The sequence below is a fragment of the Schistocerca gregaria genome, chromosome 8 (assembly GCF_023897955.1).
Source record: "Schistocerca gregaria isolate iqSchGreg1 chromosome 8, iqSchGreg1.2, whole genome shotgun sequence".
Lineage (NCBI taxonomy): Eukaryota > Metazoa > Arthropoda > Insecta > Orthoptera > Acrididae > Schistocerca > Schistocerca gregaria.
The window spans coordinates 410,403,933-410,430,817 of record NC_064927.1 but is presented as its reverse complement, the minus strand read 5'-3'; the positions used below and the strand labels follow the sequence as shown (position 1 = coordinate 410,430,817).

General features: G+C 41.0%; 1 protein-coding gene across 1 annotated transcript in view; it reads right to left on the bottom strand.

The window, feature by feature from the left end:
- The window catches only part of LOC126284006 (citron rho-interacting kinase), a 200,319-nt gene that overhangs the window by 69,710 nt on the left and 103,724 nt on the right, over positions 1-26,885 (bottom strand). Inside the window, exons 22-26 of the mRNA XM_049982548.1 lie at positions 14,056-14,209; positions 13,486-13,639; positions 3,342-3,456; positions 3,115-3,263; positions 2,812-3,013 (exon numbers count right to left, since the gene is read on the bottom strand). Of these exons, the coding sequence (XP_049838505.1) occupies positions 2,812-3,013; positions 3,115-3,263; positions 3,342-3,456; positions 13,486-13,639; positions 14,056-14,209 (774 nt within the window). The remainder of the gene's footprint in view (positions 1-2,811; positions 3,014-3,114; positions 3,264-3,341; positions 3,457-13,485; positions 13,640-14,055; positions 14,210-26,885) is intronic.

Sequence of the window (26,885 nt, the reverse complement as noted above, 5' to 3'; positions counted from 1 at the left end):
GCTGCACTTCAGTATTTGTGCAAGAAGTTTCAATGATTCGGCTGAGGATCTTAAAGGAGACATTTGTTGGTCCACAGGGATACAACAGCTGCTGGTGGACACACATTTTGTGAGTCCTCTCTAGTTCCTGACCAGATACATGTGTGGCATTGTTTTCATAATGTTACAATATTGCTCTTGGGAAACAGGAGAAAAAGTTACAGGGACCTTGTAGACGAACTCGTTCATGCTTATATCACTGGCCGCAACAAGACCCTGAAGACTTACTTCCTTTACTCCCACCCCGTGTTCTTGGAGAACTGTGGTGCATTCAGTGACGAGTATGGTGAACTGTTTGTCGTGGACATTCCTCTACAGACCAGCAGTACAAATGATGGTGGACTACTGATATACTGGCTGATTTCTGCTAGATACTACAGAAAGATCTCCAGACACCACACACAAGAGAAAGACAAACAGTGTGAATAAATCAGGTAAGCACAATCAATGTAAATATCCTACTAATTACGGTAGCAATATGTGTGAAACTACAGTCCCACATTACTCGTAACCCTGCGCTAGGAGACAATTTTCATTGTGATATTCGAGTGCAGCACACGGAAATATATGAAGATGAGACAGTAACTAGTCTTGCTGTGGCCATGGGAACACGTTCCGGGTCTGCGTGGTTGTGTGTGTGAATGAGTACACTTTGATTAAGGCCCGTCCACACGCAACGATCTGTCTGCGCACATCACATCTGCGCAGACAGATCGTTGCATGTGGACAGAAGATTTGCACCAATCTGAGGTGTGTGAAAACCTGGAAGTTGGAGGTTTGAGCGAAACCTCTCAAATCTGTGGGTTCAAACCACATCTGCACAGACAAGTTGGAGCGTGTGGACAGGAGATCGCCGCAAATCTGGCGCGAAACAGCTGTTTGCTCCGTCTAGTGTTTGTATTTGTGCACACAGAGCATTAAAATGGCTGATACTCGTCAGTGTTCTTGAGAGTTAGTAAGTGAATTCATTGAAATATATAGAAACCACACGTGTTTGTGGAAGATTACAAGTAAAGAATATAGTGACTGAGACAAAAAGACGGCAGCATACAATGCTCTAATTGAAAAATACGGACAGTAGATGCCTCGGCAAACAGAGAAATGGTAATTAAAAAAATAAATTCGTTGCGAACTGGAGAAATTATTTGTGGATGGATGTCGAAACTTATAATTATCTCTTAAAGCTTGTAACCACTCATATTATGAGAAAAAATCCTTGTATGAGAAGGGCAATTTCTCCTCATGAACGGCTGGCGGTAACATTAAGATCAACAGGAAGGAGCTACAAGGATTTGGAATTTTCGACAGCAATATCGAAACAAGCGTTGAGTAAAATAATACCCAACACATGTGAAGCTATTTACACTGTCCTGAAGCATGAGTTCATGAAGGCAAGTCAAGTAAATTAAGTCTGTCAGCGAACTGTTTACCGAAAAGAGTTATCCAAAGTTCAGAAATCTAGAAGATCTGGTTTAAGAGTAGATCAAGTATACCAGCCAACATTATGGTATTTTGATCTGCTTGGCTTTCTTAGTGGTCAAGAAACGCCAAGACCAAGCAGGAGTACAATTGAAGATGAAATTGGAGTGTCAATGTACCAGGAAATGGAACACGAGGTAATGTAAAACAAAACAGGTTCACCCTGCAACTCTCGCAGTAAATGTACGTGAGAAAACTGCTTTTGCTTTAGCAGCCACTGCCTACACCATTTTCACCGCTTTCTGTGTGTCCTGCGGTTGGTCTGAATGTTTTTTGCAACAAAAGTTGCGAACACAGACCACAACAGAACTGCCTCCATTTCTGTATTTCAAAATAACTGTAGCAAATTTTGGACATTTACGGGGAGCGTAGTCGCTTGCCACTTCTTTTCTACACTGACAGATGGCGGGAGAGTAGTAGATTGGGGTTTGTGTCATGTGAACACACCACATTTGCAGCTATCTTTTGCATGTACAGACATCTGCGCCGATGTCTGCGCAGACAGATCGTTGCGTGTGGACCGGGCTTTAGGTTAAGAGCAAGAGTTCGAAAAGCTAGCACAACTGCTGTTTCCTATGACTATTTGTTTCTGCCCTCCAAGGACCGGTATGCTATAGGTGAGTGATTGCATTTCCTTTGTTTTACATATTTCTCCATCCAGAAATTTCAATTAATGTTAAAAGTCTGCAATGGCAGATTATGCTTACGAAAAATGAACACAAACAATATCTCTTCATTAAAATTTCTCGGTTTACAACCTGCATCACTCAAAAATAAAACACTCCGGCTTTCAGTAGCTGTCTCCGTTACTATTGTCGGGAGGTAAAATCACAGAGGGCAGCTCCTACCAGCTCCATCCCATTGTGGGGCCAAGTGACATCAGATGGCATGAGGGGTCAATGCCATGTCTTTTTGCTTCGGACACTGAACAAAAGCAAAGACATAGGCTCGACATTTGTAGGGATGCGCGATCGGGACAGTTTCAAATGTGGCATCAGTCCCTCAGGCCATCTGACGTCTCACGGTCCTGCACGGGACAGAGCTGCTAGGAGCTGCCCAACTTGCACTTCCTGCATGTGTCATTCACGCCCCCTCTGGAACACTGCCAGTACATCTATATAAGCAAAACACCAAGCCAGCAGCAGCAGTTGCTGATTAACTTTTGATGACAATGGCAGAGACAGCTACCAAAAGCTCAAGTGTTTTATTCAAAGTGACACGGCTTGTAATACGAGAAGATTTTATTCAAGCATATCACACCACGAAAGACCCCAAGGACACAATATCTCTTACCTTCAGCAAGAATGGCACATCCAAATTTGAAAGTGACGCTGTTTCTGGAGAATGCACAGAGCGGACAATGCTCGTAATGCTATCGTCAGAACACAATTCAAATTTGCTGTCAGGGCACACATTTTCCGACAAAGGCTTGTTGTCATATATGAGAAGGGCGCTCCCCTCTAGAAGCAAGTACTTTTGCTTCCATTCTCCATTACTGAAAAACAGTCATCAAAGATAAATCGGCGGAAATAGTGTGTCACAATCAACTAGAAATAAAATATTGCCCTACTGTGCCATTTGTTAGATAGTACTCACACATAAATTTTCACAGCACCCTCCATACTTCCAGGTGTTGCTTTGTTCACGTCAGCATGTTCAGCTCTGTACAACTTTGAGCCCAGAGTTCCATTGGGTTGACGTGTTGTTTGAGGTTTGCCACACATTTTCGGCAGAAGCAAAGAACACTGTAAAGATCACTGAAGTCAAGTCAAAGAAAACATTATAATAGGAAGAAGAAAGACCCTGCTGGAAAATTAATTTACCTTTGGGTGTACAGTTATTTCACATTCTTGGCAATAGGAAACCTGCCGTCCCAAATGTATACTGTCAGTACACACGTGGCACTTTGTTGCTCTAGTACACAGACTTGTCTCAATTCTGAAAAAGAAAATCAGATCAGGATGCTAGTATAGGGCAGTGTCACATCTACTCTTCTTTTTGTCAAGCTTGTGAAAACCTTTTCAACTTATGTAAACCAAAAATTACTTGCAGCAAAGAAAGTTGAATTATTGCCAAGGTTCAAATCAGACAGGAGAGAAATAAAAGATAGTGAACTGGGGAAAAAAAAGGAATTGTCAGTATAATAATATTTTGAAATAAGAATGCCAAGTCACTGAAAAGTTTCCAGAAAGAATTTTTGTATTCAGAAGCTGTTGCATAACATCACTTTGATGATATTTGGTACCCATGTCTACTTAGCCCTAGAAAGATAACTGTGACAGTTGAAACCAATTATTAGTTAAACAGTTTAGGATGGAAAGCTGTTTTGAGGTTTTTGTCTTTGTTTTAGCATGTGAACTGATACAGGTGGATGCCACACATCTTCATGATGGGATGTTGTGATTACAGTTCATCACAAGTTGCTACATCTGTAGGACCTTGCATTTGTTCCGCAAGCCGATGTCCTGGCTAAGAAAAGTGAAATGCACCACTGAATACAGAGTGCACCATGACAATAACGATGTGATTATTGAGAACGTGAGAAGTCACATGAAATGTTAAATCTAATTAATGTAATGTTAAAGTGAATGTATGAATGCAAACAGGGTACAGCAACACCACACGTATAAATCAAATGCATTAGAAGATACAATAGATTTCTTAGAAGAGGTACTTTCTATTATTTAGTAGAAAGCTGGAAGTCATCTGAGATTTACACATTTTCAGCACTAGACTAAACCGTTACAGTCACAAAGCCTAAAGTAGAGTATCAATACGGTTGATGCAGAAACATATTTTATAGGTGTAAAAGATCGGAACTGAAGATAACTGCACTCTCAGTCTGAACCACACACATACATACATTATCGAAGATAAAACACTGCAAAGCAGAGATTGCACTGTCTTGAAATTTCCTAACTGATTAAGACTATGTGCTGCACTGGGCTTTCGGGAGTTCTAGTCCTTGAGGAATGCAGGTTTTTCGTTTAGTTTGGAAATTTAGGGATAGGTGCTAGCAGAAGTAAAGATGTGAGGGCATATCGTGAGATATGCCTGGATAGCTTACTAGCTCACAAAGTAAGAGATGCAAAAGACAAGGTTCTGGTTTTGGGATGCAGTGCAGGACATAGTTTTAATGTGCTATTTAGTTTATCATAAAGTTAATATTAGCATGCCATCTTTGACAGGCAAGCTTGGAACCTTAAAAGTAGCATCAATTGTAAGACCAACATAACTCAAAATAAACTGACAATTTTCAATGTCAGAAGGAGCTCTGTAATAATTAACACACACAGGCTGTGTTCTGATCAATGTAGAGTCTTTGTCGAACACAAAATCAATTCTTACAGTAATGCGCCCGTATGCTCTGTGTTAAGACATATTACCAAAATACAAAAGACAGGCATAATACAATTGTCACGTGAAATCAAACGTGCTCTGTCTGGACCTCAGATCCACCTCTGCTCAAACACACAAGATCAGCACACAATATTCCTTCAAATCTATGGAGCTATATCATGTAAAATTGGATGAATCTTAGGTATGAACGAGATGAAAAAGGCCCTTCACTCGCCTAACAACTCTGAGGCTAGTCATGGCCTCAGAGGGCCATGTGTTTATAATATTCCACGTGGATGTGGCAGCAGCTACACAATACAATCTGTTCACACCATTTCCTCCTGCTGGAGGCAACTCTAGTGGCCCATTGGGCACAAAAATCTGCTGCTACAAAAAAGATCTTTGGCTCTAATAATAAACGGCAATCAGCTGTGCTCTCTGATCTATGTGGTATTCATCCATACGTAGCATTAACGCCAACTGTTGATGTAACATGACAGACTACACTGCCTAGCACAATTTATATATTGATGATGTAATTTATATTACAATGTGACAACAGTGACAAATCCACAGTTTTATTGTCTGACTTCAGTGATTCTCTATTCGCCTAATTAGTGTGTAAATGCTTTGAAGAACCTTATGATAGTCAGTCAACGGAAACTGGTTGTTTAAATAAAGATTTTATCCTAAGCTAAGGCAGTAATTATGAATTTTTTCAAATACCTATGAGCTGTGGGGCATCACAGTGATATACCTCAGTTTACAGCAGTGTAATTAATTTCTAATAAACTCTCTGTAATCTATATTCTTTGAAGTTTTCCTATTCATCATCTTTTCCTGCAGAGAATTCTTCTGAGACTTACTGTTGGCCAGATCAAAGTCATTCTGGCACTGATCAACAGGCTTTAAGTTTTTGGTAAAACCCAATCCCAGGATGTGACAGCTGGAGGAAAGTGAGAGAGAGTTAGGGCAGAGAAGGACAGAGAACAAAAGCACTGGAACGAGAGTTAAGAAATGAGGAAGGGAAGAGAAGTTATACCACAGGAAGAGGAATGTGAAGCAATGAGTGAGGAAGTAAGAAGCGAAGGAGGAAGGCAAATATGTGAGGAGCGAAGAAGAAAAACAAAGAGTATAAGGAAATGAAGAGGGTAGAGAAAGAAGTACACAGAAGAGAAGAAAAAACAGTCAACACCATATTTCACAAAGCTATTAATTAAGCTGCAGTTTTTAAAATCTATAGTGCCTCTATCATTCAGCTGCCTCTGGATAGAAACTGAGTGAATGTAGGAATATTACAATAGGTATGAATCACAGCAGACAAGAAAAATGGCATGGAGTACTGAGGGCGAAATTATTACGGCAAAGATATACTCCCCCATTAATAAGCTGCACACATAAGTGTGTGTTGGAAACTAGGATGCTTATGGTAGAATCAGCTACCTCTTTACCCAGTATCACTAATACATGCTATTCTAATGGCACTCTACCGGAGGTAACCAATTTGAAATTTGAAAATAGGCATAGCCATTCTAAGTTAGTGAGGAGAGCAGATGTACAAGTAAAGCAGTTTTTCACTTTTAAGGTTGGCCTAAATACAAAAGTGCTTTCCTAGGCACAAACTTTCTGCGGCTGGCCGATTTACCAGTTTACCGCGGATCTTTGTGCAGCTCAGTATTCTCCACATATACAAATCATTGCCCAAGATTAAAGAAGTGATAACTGACAGGAACAAGTCTCTGGACTGAACCACAAGCACCTTGATTTGTAGCCTTCAGCTTACCAACAGGGAGTAAAAGAGGCGGCTTAATGTTCCTACTCGTCTGACCTCGCACCTACGTGTTATACAGCAACATAAACCTTGCCATAGTGTCTCACAGGATTGTTGGTTGTGACCTGACTGTGGGGTGCAGACATTAAGCTCTGCAAGTGCTCAGAGTTATTCAGTTGAAGATAGGAAACCAAGAGTTCAACATCCTGTCAAAAATGAAGTCATTAGAGACGGAGCAAAAGGTCTCATTAAGGAAGAGCAGGGAACCAAATTTATTGTGTCCTTTCACAGAAATCTTCCTGATATGTAAGACATCTAAGGAAGCAATAGAAACACATGGCCAGATAGGAATTTTAACCATTGTCTTCCCGAGAGTAAATCCAGTCTCTGCAGTGCCACCTCGATGTGTGTGATTTGACAGGTGTAGGCTAGCGGCATCTGGCTGCCGCCCTCTTCATTACACACACACACACACACACACACACACACACACTACTTCAAAGCAGAACTGGTATTGATGGTTTCATGGTATTCACTCTTAAAAAGTTGTGCAAGATTTACAATCTAAAGAAGTCATACACAGCTTCATTCTCTCACGTGAGACAGTGCTGTAGCTGAGAAAGCCCTCTATCAAAGTGTGCCCAGCAGCTATTAGTACATACTGTCTGGAGCAACTGATGAGCTCCACAAAATAGTCTGACAGCAGAATTAAATGCTGGAAGTACCAACACTATTTAAAAGGTCATTAAGATCTTTGTTAGCTTCAATACAATATAGAACCAGAAGAAGAATGACACCATTAATGTAACAACATAGGAAACACCGTCCAAAGGCGTGCACCTCATGGGTCAGGAACTGGGTAAACTTTATATGATAAATTCTCTAGAAAGCATTGTAAAATACCGTATATACTCGAATAATCCGCACACCGCAATTTTAAGGAAGAGGGGGCGGGGGGTGGGCGTGGGGTGGGGGATAAAAAAATTAAAAAAATTATTTGTTGCTTTCATGTGTTTTATTTACAAAAAAACAAATTGTTCCAACGTTATGATGTGTTGAAAAGTATGTATAATAACTACTGGTTTGAAGCAACACTGCTGTACAGGTTAAAACATCGTTAAAACACAAGCGATTCAGCGGCGTGCAGCTGGCCACCCGGCCCGTTAGATGGGCGGGCACCGCCAGCCGGAACTCTACACGTACCTACAATAGCAAAAAAAAAGAAATGTGAATTATCTTGTTTAAGAATTTGTTACTACGGTACGCGCAATAAAAAGTTTTAGTCAATACCGGTATGTTCCCCCTCTTACCCCTCTATTCATCACTTTCATTGTCATCACTAGTGGGAGGAATCATTGTCGCCTTCACCATCTTCCCATAGAGCATCGTCCTCTGTTCCATCCAGTGAAATCCACATTTTTTTGAAGGATTTTTCCACCAGTGGTTGCGGAATGGAGTTCCATCCACTTTTCGCCCATTCACAAATCTGGGACAAATCCACCCATTTGATTTTTCCACTAGGTGTGAACTTATGGTTTTCATCAGCCATCCATTGCGCATATCGCTGTTTAAGTGCAGCTTTGAATGGCACATATATACGCACATCTAGTGGTTGTAGGATGGATGTTAGGCGTCCAGAGATAATGACCAAGTCAGTTTTCCCTTTTTGTAATTTGTCTCACACTTCTTTAGTTGTATGTCCGAGGAAGCTGTCCAGGACCAACACGTTGCATAAATTCGGTAACGCACCAGGACGACATTGCCGAACATGTGTCACCCAGTCAATTATAAGTTCATTTTCCATCCACCCTTTCGAATTCGCTCTCACTAATACCGGTATGCCTTTTACTGATATTTTCAGAATTGTTTTCCGTTTAAATATCACGTAAAGTGGTAGCTTTCATCCATCGCCAGTTACACACAACATCACTGCAAGTCTTTGTTTCTCACTGCCACCAGTTTGTATCATGATGCTGGATTCTCCTTTCCTGTTCACTGTGTTGTCGAGCGGCATCTCAAAATAGACTGGCATTTGATCCACATTACCAATTTGTGATAATATATAGGACTGTTTACGACGCAGATTTATCACACAACGATAAAAATTCACTATTTTTTCCTCGTAATCGCCTGGAAGCCACTGAGCGATAATAGTTTTCCTCCAGAATCCTAAACCGTTTCGGTTGAAAAATCTTGATAGCCAGCCCCGGCTAGCTTTGAAACTGGTACTGCCTAGTTCTTTGGCTAATGACAATGCTTTAAGTTGGGACATTTCACTCGTTACCGCGCATCCATACTGTCGCTTCTCATCTACATAATTGCAGAGCCTTTTCTCGAGGTCCAGATGCTTCTGGTTTTTGGCCGCGACATGCCCGGCGATTAGTATTACCGGTAGTTTCTTGAAGCTGCATTTTATTTTTTCGCCAGTCGCGAATACAACTCTCACTCACTTCGTACTTTCTTCCTGCTGCACAGTTTCCAATATTCTCAGCTTCTTTAATAATTTTCAGTTTTTCTTTAGCAGTGTACGAGTGATTGCGAGAACTTGTAGCCATAATTAACAAGTTTGAAGACATTAATACTTCACTCCTAATGTGCTACTGATGTGTCACAGGCTGAGGCCACAACAATGCAATAGTATAATGGGATGTATTGTTGGAGGCGGAGCAGTACCAACAATGTTTCGAATAACCCGCGCACCCCAGTTTTTCGTCCTAAAATTCGGGAAAAAACATGCAGATTATTTGAGTATATTCAGTACATAGGAGACAATACTATTATTATACCACATAATAAAATTTCTCATTTCTTCTGCAGATGGAGTGTAGGAAGAATAACTTGTCCTATGCATTTGTGAGAGTCGTTATTAGCACAGTTTGTTTCTCACCGGAAAGTGGAGCAGTTGAACTTAAAAAGTTGGCTTTTGTAATAAAATAAAATCTTGGTTCATGTATCTAACAGTTTGGTGACACAATTTCTACCAAACAAACAATCCTGTGACTACTCACAGTGACCTGCTTTACTTCTAAACTTAATGTCTGCAATTATTGAATCTTCTTAGTGGTTCCACTGACTGGCACTATTTCAATACAGGTTTTACGACTCTTTTGTAAGCAGTATCTTTTGAAGATAAATCACAGTTCCCTATTATCCTACTAGTAAATTATAGACTATCATTTGCTTTACATAAATTTAAATCTATGCCTGCCAGTACATTCCACAATCTGCCATATGGTGTGGCGGAGGACATTTCATAGCAGTATTAGTGAAGTTCCATCCAGTCCCAATGGCATTCTGAGCAAGAAGAAAAATGAGTGTGTATAATGCTCTGTATCTGCCCCCATCTGTCTCATCATATTCTCATGGTTTCTACACAAGATACATGATGGTGGCAGCAGAACCGTTACACAGTCTTCCTTTAAGAGTTATTTCCTAAATTTACCCATTTGTGATACCACCATCCTTCTTCCAAAGAGTCCTATTTACATTCTCCTGGAATCTCTGTTACACTTTCTTATTACTGAGTGAAGTGGCACAGTGGTTAGCACACTAGACTCTCATTCAGGATGACGCCGGTTCAAACCTCAATGTGGCCACAGAGATTAGTGTTTTCTGTCACGCAAATGCCAGGATGGTACTTTCGAAGGGCATGGCTATTTTGCTTTCCCAGCCTTCCATCATCCAAACTTGTACTCAGTCTCTAAAGACCACCTTTCACTTTCTCACTAGCCATACTGACATGTTACAATCCTAGCAGAGCCTCTCTGACATTCTTTCTGCTGTAATGACTGCTTGGTAAGGACTCCAGACACTGAAGTAACACTCCAGAACTACTTGTGCTAGCGTTTTTTGTGCAATTTCCTATGTAGAGGCACAGCAATTTTCAGAATGCATCCAATAATTTTAAGTCTCTCATTTATCTTCCCTACTCCTGATTTTGTGGTTTATCCCCCATCATATGGCTTCTTAGTGCTTTCCCTAAATATTTAGAAGGTGTGATGTACTCCAGAAGTTCACCAACAATCTTGTAATCTGATACTATCGACTTTTCTCTCTCTGTTGTATGCATTATCTTGCATTTATAGACGTTTAAAGACAGGTATCATTCATTACATAAAGGAGAAATTTTGTTCCCTTAGAACTGCCCAATGAAGACACTTTCCAGCAAACAATAGCAGTCACCAACAAATTGGTTGTGGTCAAAGTTCTCAATGTGATTCACCTATTGCCCACTGCACTATGCTCTAATAGAGGATCAGGCTGTTTGCAGTGTCAGCTGGTGTGGTGTTTATCACCCACATGTTCCATTTCCAATTATGTGTGTAAGCCATTTGCTTCATTTCTGTTGGTGTTTCTTGGGGCAACTGCAATGACTACTGAAATACAATATAAAAAGGTGTGTAGTTAGGGTTTTGGTTTCAGTCAATAGTCGTGAAGGCTTGACAAAGAATTGCACTTAAAAGACAAAGGCATTACTTTATGTCCAATGTGTAGAAATGCCTTGAAATAAAAGTGAGAAATAGGGGGTACTCTTACCAGTTTTCTAAATACAATGACAGAAGTGTGTCATACTAGAAATGGAAAGTAAGAGAGGGCAATCTAGCAGAACCATCTTGTATTGATGCACTAGGTATGAAGAAAGACACTTGAAAACATAACAAATGAGGGACCTCATGCACAAGATAAGATTTGGCTTCATATATACAGCTACTGCCTTCACAGACAGTATACTACTATAGACTTGTTTCTTATCTCATTGCGTGAGTCCTAACTGAGTGCAGAAACAGTTTCCATGCCTTGTTCTTGGCAGTCTTGCTCCTCATAAAATATTGATGCAGCAAGGAGACACAGCCACAATGAACATTTTTGTCAAAATGAAAGACAATTTCCAGGACATAGTTAGACTGTTGGGACTTCTAGAAACCCAAGTCAGTTTTACAAAGCATTGGACTGATGACAAGAAGAAAGTGTCACGCACAGCTGATGAAGGCAGAATTATTCCATTACACGGCGACACACACTGCGGATTTACTTGCAGCTGCGAACTGTGAGTATTAAAGAACTGAAACCAAACATTTTAAATTTTTTTTAAGTTCTTTGCTTACAAGTTTAGAAAATCAATCAATAATAATTCTCAATAATGATCCTTATCAAACCATTTATAAAAGCTATGGTTCCAATTCTGTCCTCTCGAAAGGAAAATATCATTCAATGGTTATGAGAACACAGTGGTACTGTTGACACCCAACTAAAAACATAAGAGAATCTAGAACTCTTGTCACTTAACGAGCAACAATTTTAATAAATTCTACTAGGGAGAGTAACCAACAGAAACAGTGATTTGATATAATGCTTAACCTAGTATCACCAGTTATGAACATCGACAAAGGCCAACACGTGAGGCGTGGGACAGAGACAGAGACCACACTGTGTAAAATACTTTGGGCAGCCGCCTTCTTACGTTCACATCACTACAGCACTGTTCTCACTAAGGCGATACGATATGCAATATGACAAGTTTCAATAAAGGTCATACAATGCGATGTGGTATGGTGTGGTGCTTATCTGTTGCAGCACTTATGTTCCCACTGGGTGACACGACAATCAACGAGATAGCACAAATACATTAGTAGCAGCAAGCATTATAATTTTTTACAAGGTGTGACAAAAGACACTGTTCCCACAATAGGTGGTAGATGACAGTTTTAGGTGGTGCAGGTTTTGAACTGTGGTTGCGTCAAATGCCAGTAGAGGTTGGGCCTTTGCTATGTTGTTTACAGTGCTGCCAACTTCAGCAAATGACTATGTGGTAGCAACTACTGAATGCTAGATTTTAAGCTTTGCTCATTGTTTTACTTTATTTTGAAGTCAGTTAAGTGACTAATCCAGCTCATCATGGAGACTGATTATGACCTTCACAACACCAAAGGGTATCTGTGATCCTGCTTTCACAAAAACACAGAATGGGAGTGCAGGCTGCCACTCTACGAGAGGGAGGTGAGGCTTGTTTCCCCGCACCCATCATCTCCCCTTTTGCAGTCATTTTAATTTGTTTATGATCGTGGCTGATCACCAATTTATAGTGGCTGCACTCTGCTCAGTTGCGACAGGTAAACAAAACCTGTCAACATATTTTAACCACGTATAAATTCTCCCCCAAATGTGCGAACAGAACTATTTCCAGTTCTTCTTCCACACCAAGCGTGCCTCGTCTGTTCTATCTTTAGCGTTGTCAGGTATGGTTTGCATAGCTATGAATGCCAACAAAAGGCCAAAATTAATATTTTGGAGATTATGTTATTACCACATATGAAGGGAAAAGAAAAATAATGTCGAGAAACACATTCAACCAGATGAGCACTCAGTTTACCAGTGCTTCTCAACAGATAATCAAATGATGAAGGCTTAAATACAGCCAAAAGAAGAAACCAAAGAACATTTTGGAAAATACTTCCCGATCACTTTGTTTTAACAGTCAATTTCAAAGCAGCAGGGACTGTCTTCTGGTACATAGTGATATAACATTTTAAATTTGTACATCTAATCATTTATAAACACAAAGTAGTTAGATGCACATTTCGCCAAAAACAGATGCTACATTTTTAGGTCCCTATTCGAAAGTATCAGCAAAAAGTCACAATAATCTTTTGGCGCCAACAGCAGGCAAAATCTAGCCAATGATTAATCAGGAAACCCAGCATAAACATTTGCTTTCTTCTTCTGCTTAGGTTGCAGTGAACTTCACCACTTAATGCTCCACAAGAGTCACCTCCAACACCACCCTTTGTGAAGAGGAGACCAGGTGTAATGAAAACAGCATCATAATTCACAAGAGCCAAAAATTAACTTGAAGTCACCTGTGAGAAGGGCTGTGGTGCATGCGAGGAGTGGAGGCCTCTGGTCGAAGTGTGAGCTGCTGAACACTCTGGATGTCCATCGTCTTCTTGGATGCTTTGCCTGCTTGAGGTACATATCCAGTAGGCTGACTTTTAGCTGGTATCCCATTAATTGCTGAAAATTAAAAGGGGCATCATACTACATTTAGTTGTTTCAAGCTGGAAATCTGACCCAGTCGCCACAATGTGAGGAAGAACTCAGTGAGAGAAACCAGAAATTCTTCAGGTAGTGACAGTATATCAGCAAAATTTTATATAAAATTATTGCTTTCTCTTTAAGGCAAGTCTGCAAAATGCTTCTTAGGCATATTTTCAGTTACACAGAAACATCTTAAAAACTTTAGTTTTATCCTGATGAAATTTTCTATACTTGTTGCCATAGGAAATGGCTTTGACTGACTAATAAACACTAACACACACACACACACACACACACACACACACACACACACACACACACACACACACACACACACACACACACACAAAAAAAAAACAACAACAAACAAGAATTATTGAAGATAAACTCACAGCTGTGTCCTTTCGATTTTTCAGCTGACAGCTGTGACGTAAGGCTCTTGACTCTACTTCGTAGATCCTCCAGTTCCCGCATTGCTCCAGGGGGCATATATTCCTTTTGCCGACCACCACCAGAGGAACCACCGAACAGTTTATCTGTTAAGGTCTAGGTAAGAAAAAATAAAGAAACAAATCGTTTGTTCAACTGACTGTAGCATAGCAGCTCTGACTATCTCAATTACACAGTTTTGCAGGTAAATCATGGAAGGGGGAGAGAGAGGGAGATAGAGAGGTAGGGGGAGACAGGTGTGGGGAGAGTGGGATAGGGGGAGACAGTGGGTGAGGGAGTGAGAGAGTGCAAACTTCCGTGTAGAAGACTACAAGTTGCTATCAATCATGGATCTTTTCTTAAGGGACAAATGAGGTACATTTCTTACATATAACTATAACTTAATTGTCTCTGAAATACAGTGATGAGCCAAAACATTATGATCACTGCCCATGGTGAGGCAGAATGCCTCCTGGTGGTGCAGCAGGCATGTGACACAATAAGAAAAGAATGGGCGGGACACAAATGGGTAGTCATTATAGTAAAGATACAGGCTATACAATTGCAGTGGCCACAGCATCACTGGGTTTTGACTGTGGATCAACAGAAATGTCTTGCCTGGAAAACAAATTGCACTTCTTGTTTGTTTATTTATTTATACACGTCAAGTTCTGTAGGACCTAATTTCCAAGGTCATGGAACATGTCAATACATGAAATTACAACATGAAAGTAATAACAGATGAAAATAAAATGTTTATGAGCCCGAAAAAAGGCAATCCATAAGTTTAAGTAAATGCAATAAACAATTCAATAAGAATCAGCTTAATTTTTCAAGGAACTCCTCCAAAGAATAAAAGGAGTGACCCATGAGGAAACTCTTCAATTTCTATTTCAAAGCACCTGGTGTTGTTGTTGTGGTCTTCAGTCCCGAGACTGGTTTGATGCAGCTCTCCATGCTACTCTATCCTGTGCAAGCTTCTTCATCTCCCAGTACCTACTGCAACCTACATCCTTCTGAATCTGCTTAGTGTATTCATCTCTTGGTCTCCCTCTACGATTTTTACCCTCCACGCTGCCCTCCAATACTAAATTGGTGATCCCTCGATGCCTCAGAACATGTCCTACCAACCGATCCCTTCATACAGTAAAGCTGCATACCCTCGGGAAAAATTACGGCTGTAGTTTCCCCTTCCTTTCAGCCGTTCGCAGTACCAGCACGTGGATTACTGCTAAAATTTTTGAATTCGAGTGGTAGCTTAATGAAAATGGATGCATCAGTATACTGCACATCTATTTGCACAGGAGTTAAGGAAGTCCGATCCAAATGCAGGTTTGATTTCTGCCAAGTATTAACTGAGTGAAAGCTGCTTATTCTTCGGAATAAGCTAATATTGTTAACAAGAAATGACAGTAAAGAATACATATATTGAGAGGCCAAAGTCAAAATACCCAGACTCGTGAACAGAGGTCGACAAGAGGTTCGTGAACTTAAAACCCCACTTATTGCCTGAACCGCCCATTTCTGAGCCAAAAATATCCTTTTAGAATGGGAAGAGTTACCCCAAAATATTATACCATACAACATAAGTGAATGAAATTACGCAAAGTACACTAATTTCCATGTCGAACTATCACTCGCTTCATATAACGTTCGAATAGTAAAAATGGCAGCATTAAGTCTTTGAACGAGATCTTGAACGTGGGTTTTCCACAACAGTTTGCTATCTATCTGAACACCTAGAAATTTGAACTGTTCAGTTTTACTAATCATATGCCCATTCTGTGAAATTAAAACATTAGGTTTTATTGAATTGTGTGTTAGAAACTGCAAAAACTGAGCCTTGCTGTGATTTAGTGTTAGTCTATTTTCTACAAGCCATGAATTTAGGTCATGAACTCCATACTTGAAACGGGACCAATGTTGCACACAACATACTTTCCTACCTAGCTAGTGTCATCAGCAAACAGAAATATTTTAGACTTACCCTTAATACTAGAGTTCATATCATTTATATAAATAAGGAACAGGAGTGACCCGAACACTGATCTCTGGGGGCACCCCCACTTGACTGTGCCCCACTCAGACCCCACATCACAGCCATTCTCAACATTGTAAATAATGACCTTTTGCTCTCTGTTGTTAAAGCAAGAGGCAAACCAATTGTGAGCTACTCCCCGTGTTCTGCAATGGTCCAACTTCTTGAGCAATATTTTGTGATGAACACAATCACATGCCTTAGTTAAATAAAAAAAATATGCCCAGTGTTCAAAATTCATCCAGTACCTCACAGAGAAAATAGAATACAGCATTTTCAGTTGTTAAACGACTTCTAAAGCTGAACTGTATATTTGATAGCAAATCATGTGATATAAAGTGATCAATTATTCTTACATACACAGCCTTTTCAATAACATAAGCAAACACTGATGGCATAGAAATAGGTCTAAAATTGTCTAAATTATCCCTTTCTCCATTTTTATAAAGCGGCTTTACCCCTAAGTACTTTAATGGCTCAGGAAACTGACCATTCCTAAGGAAAAATTTACAAATATGGCTAAAAAAAGGGGGCTAACATGCACAGCACAGTACTTTAATATTCTGCTAGGCACTTCAACACACCCATGAGAGTCCTTAGTCTTCAGTGATTTAATTATTGATTCAATCTCCCCCTAGTCCGCATCACAGAGGAGTATATCAGACATCAATCTCGGAAAGGCATTTGCCAAGAAAATTATATGATTCCCTGCAGAAACTAATTTTTTATTCAGTTCTCCAGCAATGCTTAGAAAATGACTGTTAAATACTGCACATACATCTGATTTATCAGAAACAGAAATATTTTTACTACAAACTGACTTTATGTCGCCGACCTTGTGCTGCTGACCAGCCACTTCCTTCACAACTGACCATGTGGTTTTAATTTTATGCTGTGAATTAGCTATTCTATTTGCATACGACTACTATCCCCCCATGAACCATGGACCTTGCGTGCCTCAACGATACAGATAGCCGTACTGTAGATGCAACCACAACGAAAAGGTATCTGTTGAGAGACCAGACAAACGTGTGGTTCCTGAAGAGGGGCAGCAGCTTTTTCAGTAGCTGCAGGGGCAACAGTCTGGATGATTCATTGATCTGGCCCAGTAACACTAACCAAAACGGCCTTGCTGTTGTGGTACTGCGAATGACTGAAAGCAAGGGGAAACTACAGCCGTAATTTTTCCCGAGAGCATGCAGCTTTACTGTATGGATAAATGATGATGGCATCCTATTGGGTAAAATATTCCGGAGGTAAAATAGTCCCCCATTAGGACCTCTGGGCGGGGACTACTCAAGAGGAAGTCGATATCAAGAGGAAGAAAACTGGTGTTCTACGGATCGGAGCATGGAATGTCAGATCCCTTAATCGGGCAGGTAGGTTAGAAAATTTAAAAAGGGAAATGGACAGGTTAAAGTTAGATATATTGGGAATTAGTGAAGTTCGGTGGCAGGAGGAACAAGACTTTTGGTCAGGAGAATACAGGGTTATAAATACAAAATCAAATAGGGGTAATGCAGGAGTAGGTTTAATAACGAATAAAAAAAAAAAATAGGAGTGCAGGTAAGCTACTATCAACAGCATAGTGAACGCATTATTGTGGCCAAGAGACACAAAGCCCATACCTACTACAGTAGTACAAGTTTATATGCCAACTAGCTCTGCAGATGATGATGAAATTGATGGAATGTATGATGAGATAGAGGAAATCATTCAGGTAGTGAAGGGAGACGAAAATTTAATAGATATAGGTGACTGGAATTTGAGAGTAGGAAAACGGAGATAAGGAAACGTACTAGGTGAATGGATTGGGGATAAGAAATGAAAGAGGAAGCCGCCTGGTAGAATTTTGCACAGGGCATAACTTAATCATAGCTAACACTTGGTTCAAGAATCATAAACGAAGGTTGTATACATGGAAGAATCCTGGTGATACTAGAAGGTATCAGACAGATTATATAATGGTAAGACAGATTTAGGAACCAGATTTTAAATTTTAAGACATTTCCAGGGGCGGATGTGGACTCTGATCACAATCTACTGGTTATGAACTGTAGATTAAAACAGAAGAAACTGCAAAAAGGTGGAAATTTAAGGAGATGGGACCTGGATAAACAGATTAAACCAGAGGTTGTACAGAGTTTCAGGGAGAGCATAAGGGAACAAATGACAGGAATGGGGGAAAGAAATACAATAGAAGAAGAATGGGTAGCTTTGAGGAATGAAATAGTGAAGGCAGCAGAGGATCAAGTAGGTAAAAAGACGAGGGCTAGTAGAAATGGGTAACAGAAGAGATACTGAATTTAATTGATGAAAGGAGAAAATACAAAAATGCAGTAAGTGAAGCAGGCAAAAAGAAATACAAATGTCTCAAAAATGAGATCGACAGGAAGTGCAAAATGTCTAAGCAGGGATGGCTAGAGGACAAATGTAAGGATGTAGAGGCTTATCTCACTAGAGGTAAGATAGATACTGCCTACAGGAAAATTAGAGAGACCTTTGGAGAAAAGAGAACCACTTGCATGAATATCAAGAGCTCAGATGGAAACTAAGTTCTAAGCAAAGAAGGGAAGGCAGAAAGGTTGAAGGAGTTTATAGAGGGTCCATACAGGAGCGATCTTCTTGAAGACAATATTATGGAAATGGTAGAAGAGGTAGATGAAGATGAAATGGGAGATATGATACTGCATGAAGAGTTTGACAGAGCACTGAAAGACCTAAGTCGAAACAAGGCCCAGGGAGTAGACAACATTCCATTACAACTACTGACAGCCTTGGGAGAGCCAGCCCTAACAAAACTGTACCATCTGGTGAGCAAGATGTATGAGACAGGTGAAATTCCCTCAGACTTCAAGAAGAATATAGTAATTCCAATCCCAAAGAAAGCAGGTGTTGACAGATGTGAAAATTACCAAACTATCAGTTTAATAAGTCACAGCTGCAAAATACTACCGCGAATTCTTTACAGACGAATGGAAAAACTGGTAGAACCTGACCTCGGGGAAGATCAGTTTGGATTCCGTAGAAATGTTGGAACACATGAGGCAATACTGACCCTATGACTTATCTTAGAAGCTAGATTAAGGAAAGGCAAACCTAAGTTTCTAGCATTTGTAGACTTAGATGTTGAGTGGAATACTCTCTTTCAAATTCTGAAGGTAGCAGGGGTAAAATACAGGGAGCGAAAGGCTATTTACAATTTGTACAGAAACCAGATGGCAGTTATAATAGTCGAGAGACACGAAAGGGAAGCAGTGGTTGGGAAGGGAGTGAGACAGGGTTGTAGCCTCTCCCCGATGCTATTCAATCTGTATATTGAGCAAGCAGTAAAGGAAATAAAGGAAAAGTTTGGAGTAGGTATTAAAATCCACGGAGAAGTAATAAAAACTTTGAGGTTTGCCGATGACGCTGTAATTCTGTCAGAGACAGCAAAGGACTTGGAAGAGCAGTTGAACGGAATGGACAGTGTCTTGAAAGGAGGGTTAAGATGAACATCAACAAAAGCAAAATGAGGATAATGGAATGTAGTCCAATTAAATCGTGTGATGCTGAGGGAATTACATAAGGAAATGAGACACTTAAAGTAGTAAAGGAGTTTTGCTATTTGGGGATCAAAATAACTGATGATGGTCGAAGTAGAGAGGATATAAAATGTAGACTGGCAATGGCAAGGAAAGCGTTTCTGAAGAAGAGAAATTTGTTAACATCGAGTGTAGATTGAAGTGTCAGGAAGTCGTTTCTGGAAGTATTTGTATGGAGTGTAACCATGTATGGAAATTAAACATGGACGATAAATAGTTTGGACAAGAAGGGAATAGAAGCTTTTGAAATGTGGTGCTACAGAAGAATGCTGAAGATTAGATGTGTATTGTATGGAAATGAAACATGGACGATAAATAGTTTGGACAAGTAGAGAATAGAAGCTTTCGAAATGTGGTGCTACAGAAGAATGCTGAAGATTAGATGGGTAGATCACATATCTAATGAGGAGGTATTGATTAGAACTGGGGAGAAGAGGAGTTTGTGGCACAACTTGACACGAAGAAGGGACCGGTTGGTAGGACATGTTCTGTGTCATCAAGGGATCACAAATTTAGCATTGGAGGGCAGCGTGGACGGTAAAACTCATAGTGGGAGACCAAGAGATGAATACACTAAGAAGATTCAGAAGGATGTAGGTTGCAGTAGGTACTGGGAGATGAAGAAGCTTGCACAGGATAGAGTAGCATGGAGAGCTGCATCAAACCAGTCTCAGGACTGAAGACCACAACAACAACCACTACTATTTGCCTTCCTAATAAATTGTTTAAGCACCTTACAATACTGCTTGTAATGGGCTACTGTAGATTGAGTGTGACTGCTTTTAACATTTTGATATAATTCCCACTTTGTTCTACATGATATCCTTATCCCACTGGTCAGCCACCCGGGCTGCCTATTACTGCTAGTACTCCGCGTAGAATGTTCTAATGGAAAGCAGCTCTCAAAGAGCATGATAAATGTGTTAAGGAACTCCTGTTCCTTGACAAGTTTTAAAAAAACTCTCTATTGCTGTTGGATTAATTTTCCTACAGAGTTTGTAATTATATATGACACTTGTTTGAGTATAAAAGCCTTTTAGTGTTGAAATTTGTGCATAATGGCCCTAGAGGCCATTCACCTTTTTACTAACAGAACACCAATCTAGTAATGAAGAATGAATAAAAATATTGACTTTGGCTGTGCTACTGTTCCCCTGCACCCTAGTTGGAAAAAAACAGTGTCTGCATCAGATCATATGAATTTAGGAGATCTACCAACATACTTTTTCTTGCACCATCATATACAAAATTTATTTGTAGTCACCACATATAACTAATTTCTGTTACTTCCTACAAAGTGAATCAAGAACCCGCTCTAGCTTGAGCAGAAATGCTGTGAAATCAGAGTTAGGGTACCTATAAACAATGACAATTAGAAATTTAGTTTCACTAAATTAAACTGCCCCTGTACAACATTCAACTATCTGTTCAGTGCAGCGCCGTGGTATGTCTATGGATTCAAATGGAATACTGTTTTTTTTACGTACATAGCCACTCCCCCACCCTGCAAGGAGATCCTTGAAAAATAGCCAGCTAATTTGTATCCCGGTGAAGGAAGCCTCTGAATAGTCAAATTACACTCCTGGAAATGGAAAAAAAGAACACATTGACACCAGTGTGTCAGACCCACCATACTTGCTCTGGACACTGCGAGAGGGCTGTACAAGCAATGATCACACGCACGGCACAGCGGACACACCAGGAACCGCGGGTGTTGGCCGTCGAATGGCGCTAGCTGCGCAGCATTTGTGCACCGCCGCCGTCAGTGTCAGCCAGTTTGCCGTGGCATACGGATCTCCATCGCAGTCTTTAACACTGGTAGCATGCCGCGACAGCGTGGACGTGAACCGTATGTGCAGTTGACGGACTTTCAGCAAGGGCGTATAGTGGGCATGCGGGAGGCCGGGTGGACGTACCGCCGAATTGCTCAACACGTGGGGCGTGAGGTCTCCACAGTACATCAATGTTGTCGCTAGTGGTCGGCGGAAGGTGCACGTGCCTGTCGACCTGGGACAGGACCGCAGCGACGCACGGATGCACGCCAAGACCGTAGGATCCTACGCAGTGCCGTAGGGGACCGCACCGCCACTTCCCAGCAAATTAGGGACACTGTTGCCCCTGGGGTATCGGCGAGGACCATTCGCAACCGTCTCCATGAAGCTGGGCTACGGTCCCGCACACCGTTAGGCCGTCTTCCGCTCACGCCCCAACATCGTGCAGCCCGCCTCCAGTGGTGTCGCGACAGGCGTGAATGGAGGGACGAACGGAGACGTGTCGTCTTCAGCGATGAGAGTCGCTTCTGCCTTGGTGCCAATAATGGTCGTATGCGTGTTTGGCGCCGTGCAGGTGAGCGCCACAATCAGGAATGCAAAAGACCGAGGCACACAGGGCCAACACCCGGCATCATGGTGTGGGGAGCGATCTCCTACACTGGCCGTACACCTCTGGTGATCGTCGAGGGGACACTGAATAGTGCACGGTACATCCAAACCGTCATCGAACCCATCGTTCTACCATTCCTAGACCGGCAAGGGAACTTACTGTTCCAACAGGACAATGCACGTCCGCATGTATCCCGTGCCACCTAACGTGCTCTAGAAGGTGTAAGTCAACTACCCTGGCCAGCAAGATCTCCGGATCTGTCCCCCATTGAGCATGTTTGGGACTGGATGAAGCATCGTCTCACGCAGTCTGCATGTCCAGCACGCACGCTGGTCCAACTGAGGCGCCAGGTGGAAATGGCATGGCAAGCTGTTCCACAGGACTACATCCAGCATCTCTACGATCGTCTCCATGGGAGAATAGCAGCCTGCATTGCTGCGAAAGGTGGATATACACTGTACTAGTGCCGACATTGTGCATGCTCTGTTGCCTGTGTCTATGTGCCTGTGTTTCTGTCAGTGTGATCAGGCGATGTATCTGACCCCAGGAATGTGTCAGTAAAGTTTCCTCTTCCTGGGACAATGAATTCACGGTGTTCTTATTTCAATTTCCAGGAGTGTATTTAAGTGGTGCTCTGATATACCGATAATTTCAGAGTCAACATCTATAAGCAGTTCACTGATTTTATCTCTAATACCTCTTATATTTTGATGAAATATGCTAATTCCTTCTCTACTTGGAAACATGACATCATCTGATGACATTTGTTTTGTGGAGCGCTCAACTACGCGGTCATCAGCGCCCGTACAAAATCCCAATTCTTACACAATCCAATCGAACCATTGTCACGAATGATGATGACAAAATGATGAGGACAACACAAACACCCATTGCCTGGGCGGAGAAAATCTCCAACCCAGCCGGGAATCGAACCCAGGATGCCGTGATGCATAGGTTGTAACACTAACCACTAGACCAAGAGCGACATCCTCTGAAGGTGAGCCCTTAGTTAGAGGGAATTCCTTTAAGCAGGTATAACTATCAGATGCCTAGTGAAACCCGAGCTACTGATTGACCCGACTGACACCACTGAAATGTGACCCATGCCCTCTGCCATGAGCGCCCTCTCCCACCCCATGTTAAAATGCCTAAAAGCCGCATTAAAATGAGGCCAGTCATGAAGCTGAAACAGATATACAAAATGAACATTAGTGTCACCAGTTTGAGTATATACCTTTACCAGGTCACCACCTACATCATATTCCCCCCATCTCGATCAAGACTGTTCCCTGCTCCACCCACTATCACTACCTGATCCTCCTCCATAAAATTCCTACAGAACTCCTCTATGCTGTCAGTCACCTGAGCCAACCCTGCACTAGGCTTCAAAATGTCAGTGACCTGGTACTCACTCACCAACAGTTCCTGCAACTGCTGGCTCACACCTCTATCGCGTGAACTACCTAGCAGCAGAACCACCTTCTTCCTGTCAGACATCTCAAGTGACCTAGGCCTCCTAACTGCTGAGGACTGCTGCATGTTCCCTACATCTACAGCTATGGGAGGCTCCTCTCCACTCAACTCTGACAGTTGGTCAAATCTATTGCATATATGCAAAGTATAACTGTCTGAATACCTCCTCCCACCTGCCTTCATGCCAACTGCCAGTTCCCATTCCTCACCACCCTTCACCCTTCTCAACCTATCTAGTTCCTCCTTTGCGTGTTTTAACTGCACCTGAAGGGCACAGATCTTACACCCCTGTTCCTCTGTCAACTTATTTCTACTACAGATTCTGCATTCCCATGAGATGATCTCACTAGAATGCCCACTGGCTTCCCCACTGCATTCCCCCAATGAAAATACTTTGAGCACTTGTTACACCAGGTTGATGGTTGGGTCCTTACACACTGACATCCAGGTAAATGGCTGCTTGAAATGTGCACCGTGCCACAGAGAGCAGAATTATGCTATGGGATACATTGAGTTGGGCTTCTATGGGATCTATGGAAGTACTCAGACACCACAACAGCAGTGAACTATGTGACCACTATTGTGGATCACTTTCATTCCTTCATGGCTGAAGTCTTCTCTGATACTGATGACATCTTCTAGTACAATAATTCTCCACAGCGCAAGAGCAGAATTGTGCAGCAGTAGTTTGAGGAGCATGTCAGTGAACTCACAATGATGTCTTAGTCAGCAAATGCCCCTGATCTGTACCCATTGTAACAATATTGGGTGCCAGCTGAGTGCTCACAAACAACCGTTCCATAATTTATGGGAAGTTAGTGACTTGAGAGAAGACATCTGGTGCCACATACTTCTGGAAACCGACTGGGCCAAGCAGAATCACTGCTGTGCTGCTTGAAAAGTGGACCAACATGTTACTACACAGGTTGTCATAATGTTTTGGCTCATGGTTGTATGTATGCACACACACACACACACACACACACACACACACACACACACACACACACACAATGGTCTGATACACCACCACATCCTAGCAATATGGAAGGTCTAAGTGTAAAAGTGCTCATGTCTATTAACGAAATTTTGCAAAACAATTTCATTAGCATTAGTTCAGTTAATACACTTTTTTATAACATTTACCCCAAAGATAAGTGACCATCTTCATTATAAATAAACAAACAAACAAAAATCCAGTTTACTTGTGTGTGTGTGTGTGTGTGTGTGTGTGTGTGTAAAAAAAAACCAAATAGACTGTATCAATATTATTATGTTTATACTACAAACCGTGCTTTAACAACTGTCTATTCTAGTATAATATTTATCACATTGCAATACTATAGTGTTGCAGATGGAGGCAATATCACCAGGACATGTGAAGAACTTCTTTCACAGATTTGAAAGAGTCCTAAGTTTATTATTATTATTATTATTATTATTGCTAGGGACATGACTGAATGGCATGTCTATATACCAATAGTAACGCAGAAAAAATACTATGCGATGAAAATGGGGAGAACATCCACAAATGATAGAACAACATACAACTGCAGAATAATGTTCTGCTAATAATAATAATGATGATAATGGTAGTAGGTCCACACCCACTACAGTAGTATAAGTTTATATGCCAACTAGCTCTGCAGATGATTAAGAAATTGATGAAATGTATGATGAGATAAAATAAATTATTCAGATAGTGAAGAGAGAGAGAAAAATTTAATAGCCATGGGTGACTGGAATTCGAGAGTAGGAAAACGGAGAGAAGGAAACGTAGTAGGTGAATATGGATTGGGGATAAGAAATGAAAGAGGAAGCCATCTGATAAAACTTTGTACAGGGCATAACTTAATCATAGCTAACATTTGGTTCAAGAATCATAAAAGAAGGTTGTATACATGGAAGAATCCTGGAGATACTAGGTTTCAGGTAGATTATATAATGGTAAGACAGATTTAGGAACCAGGTTTTAAATTGTAAGACATTTCCAGGGGCAGATGTGGATTCTGACCACAATCTATTGGTTATGAACTGTAGATTAAAACTGAAGAAAGTGCAAAAAGGTGGGAATTTGTGGAGATGGGATCTGGATAAACTGATTGAGCCAGAGGTTGTACAGAGTTTCAGGGGGAGCATAAGGTAACAATTGACAGGAATGGGGGAAAGAAATACAGTAGAAGAAGAATGGGTAGCTCTGAGGGATGAAGTTGTGAAGGCAGCAGAGGACCAAGTAGGTAAAAAGACGAGAGCTAGTTGAAATCTTTGGATAACAGAAGAGATACTGAATTTAATTGATGAACGGAGAAAATATAAAAATGCAGTAAGTGAAGCACGCAAAAAGTAATACAAACGTCTCAAAAATGAGATCGACAGGAAGTGCAAAATGGCTAAGCAGGGATGGCTAAAGGACAAATGTAAGGATGTAGAGGCATATCTCATTAGGGGTAAGATAGATACTACCTGCATGAAAATTAAAGAGACCTTTGGAGAAAAGAGAACCACTTGTATGAATATTAAGAGCTCAAGTGGAAACGCAATTCTAAGCAAAGAAGGGAAAGAAGAAAGGTGGAAGGAATATATAGGTGGTCTATACAAGGGCAATGTACTTGAGGAAAACATTATAGAAATGGAAGAACATGTAGATGAAGATGAAATGGGAGATACGGTACTGTGTGAAGAGTTTGACAGAGCACTGAAAGACCTGAGTCGAAACAAGGCCCTCGGAGTAGACAACATTCCATTAGAACTATTGATAGCCTTGGGAGAGCCAGCCATAACAAAACTACCATCTGGTGAGCAAGATGTATGAGACAGGCGAAATACCCTCAGACTTCAAGAAGAATATAATAATTCCAATAGCAAAGAAAGCAGGTGTTGACAGATGTGAAAATTACCAAACTATCAGTTTAATAAGTCATAACTGCAAAATACTAACGCAAATTCTTTACAGACAAATAGAAAAACTGGTAGAATCCAACCTCGGGGAAGATCAGTTTAGATTCCGTAGAAATGTTGGAACAAGTGAGGCAATACTGACCCTACGACTTATGTTAGAAGCTAGATTAAGGAAAGGCAAACCTATGTTTCTAGCATTTATAGACTTAGAGAAAGCCTTTGACAATGTTGATTGGAATACTCTTTCAAATTCTGAAGGGAGCGAAAGGTTATTTACAATTTGTACAGAAACCAGATGGCAGTTATAAGAGTAGAGGGACATGAAAGGGAAGCAGTGGTTGGGAAGGGAGTGAGACAGGGTTGTAGCCTATCCCCGATATTATTCAATCTGTATATTGAGCAAGCAATAAAGGAAACA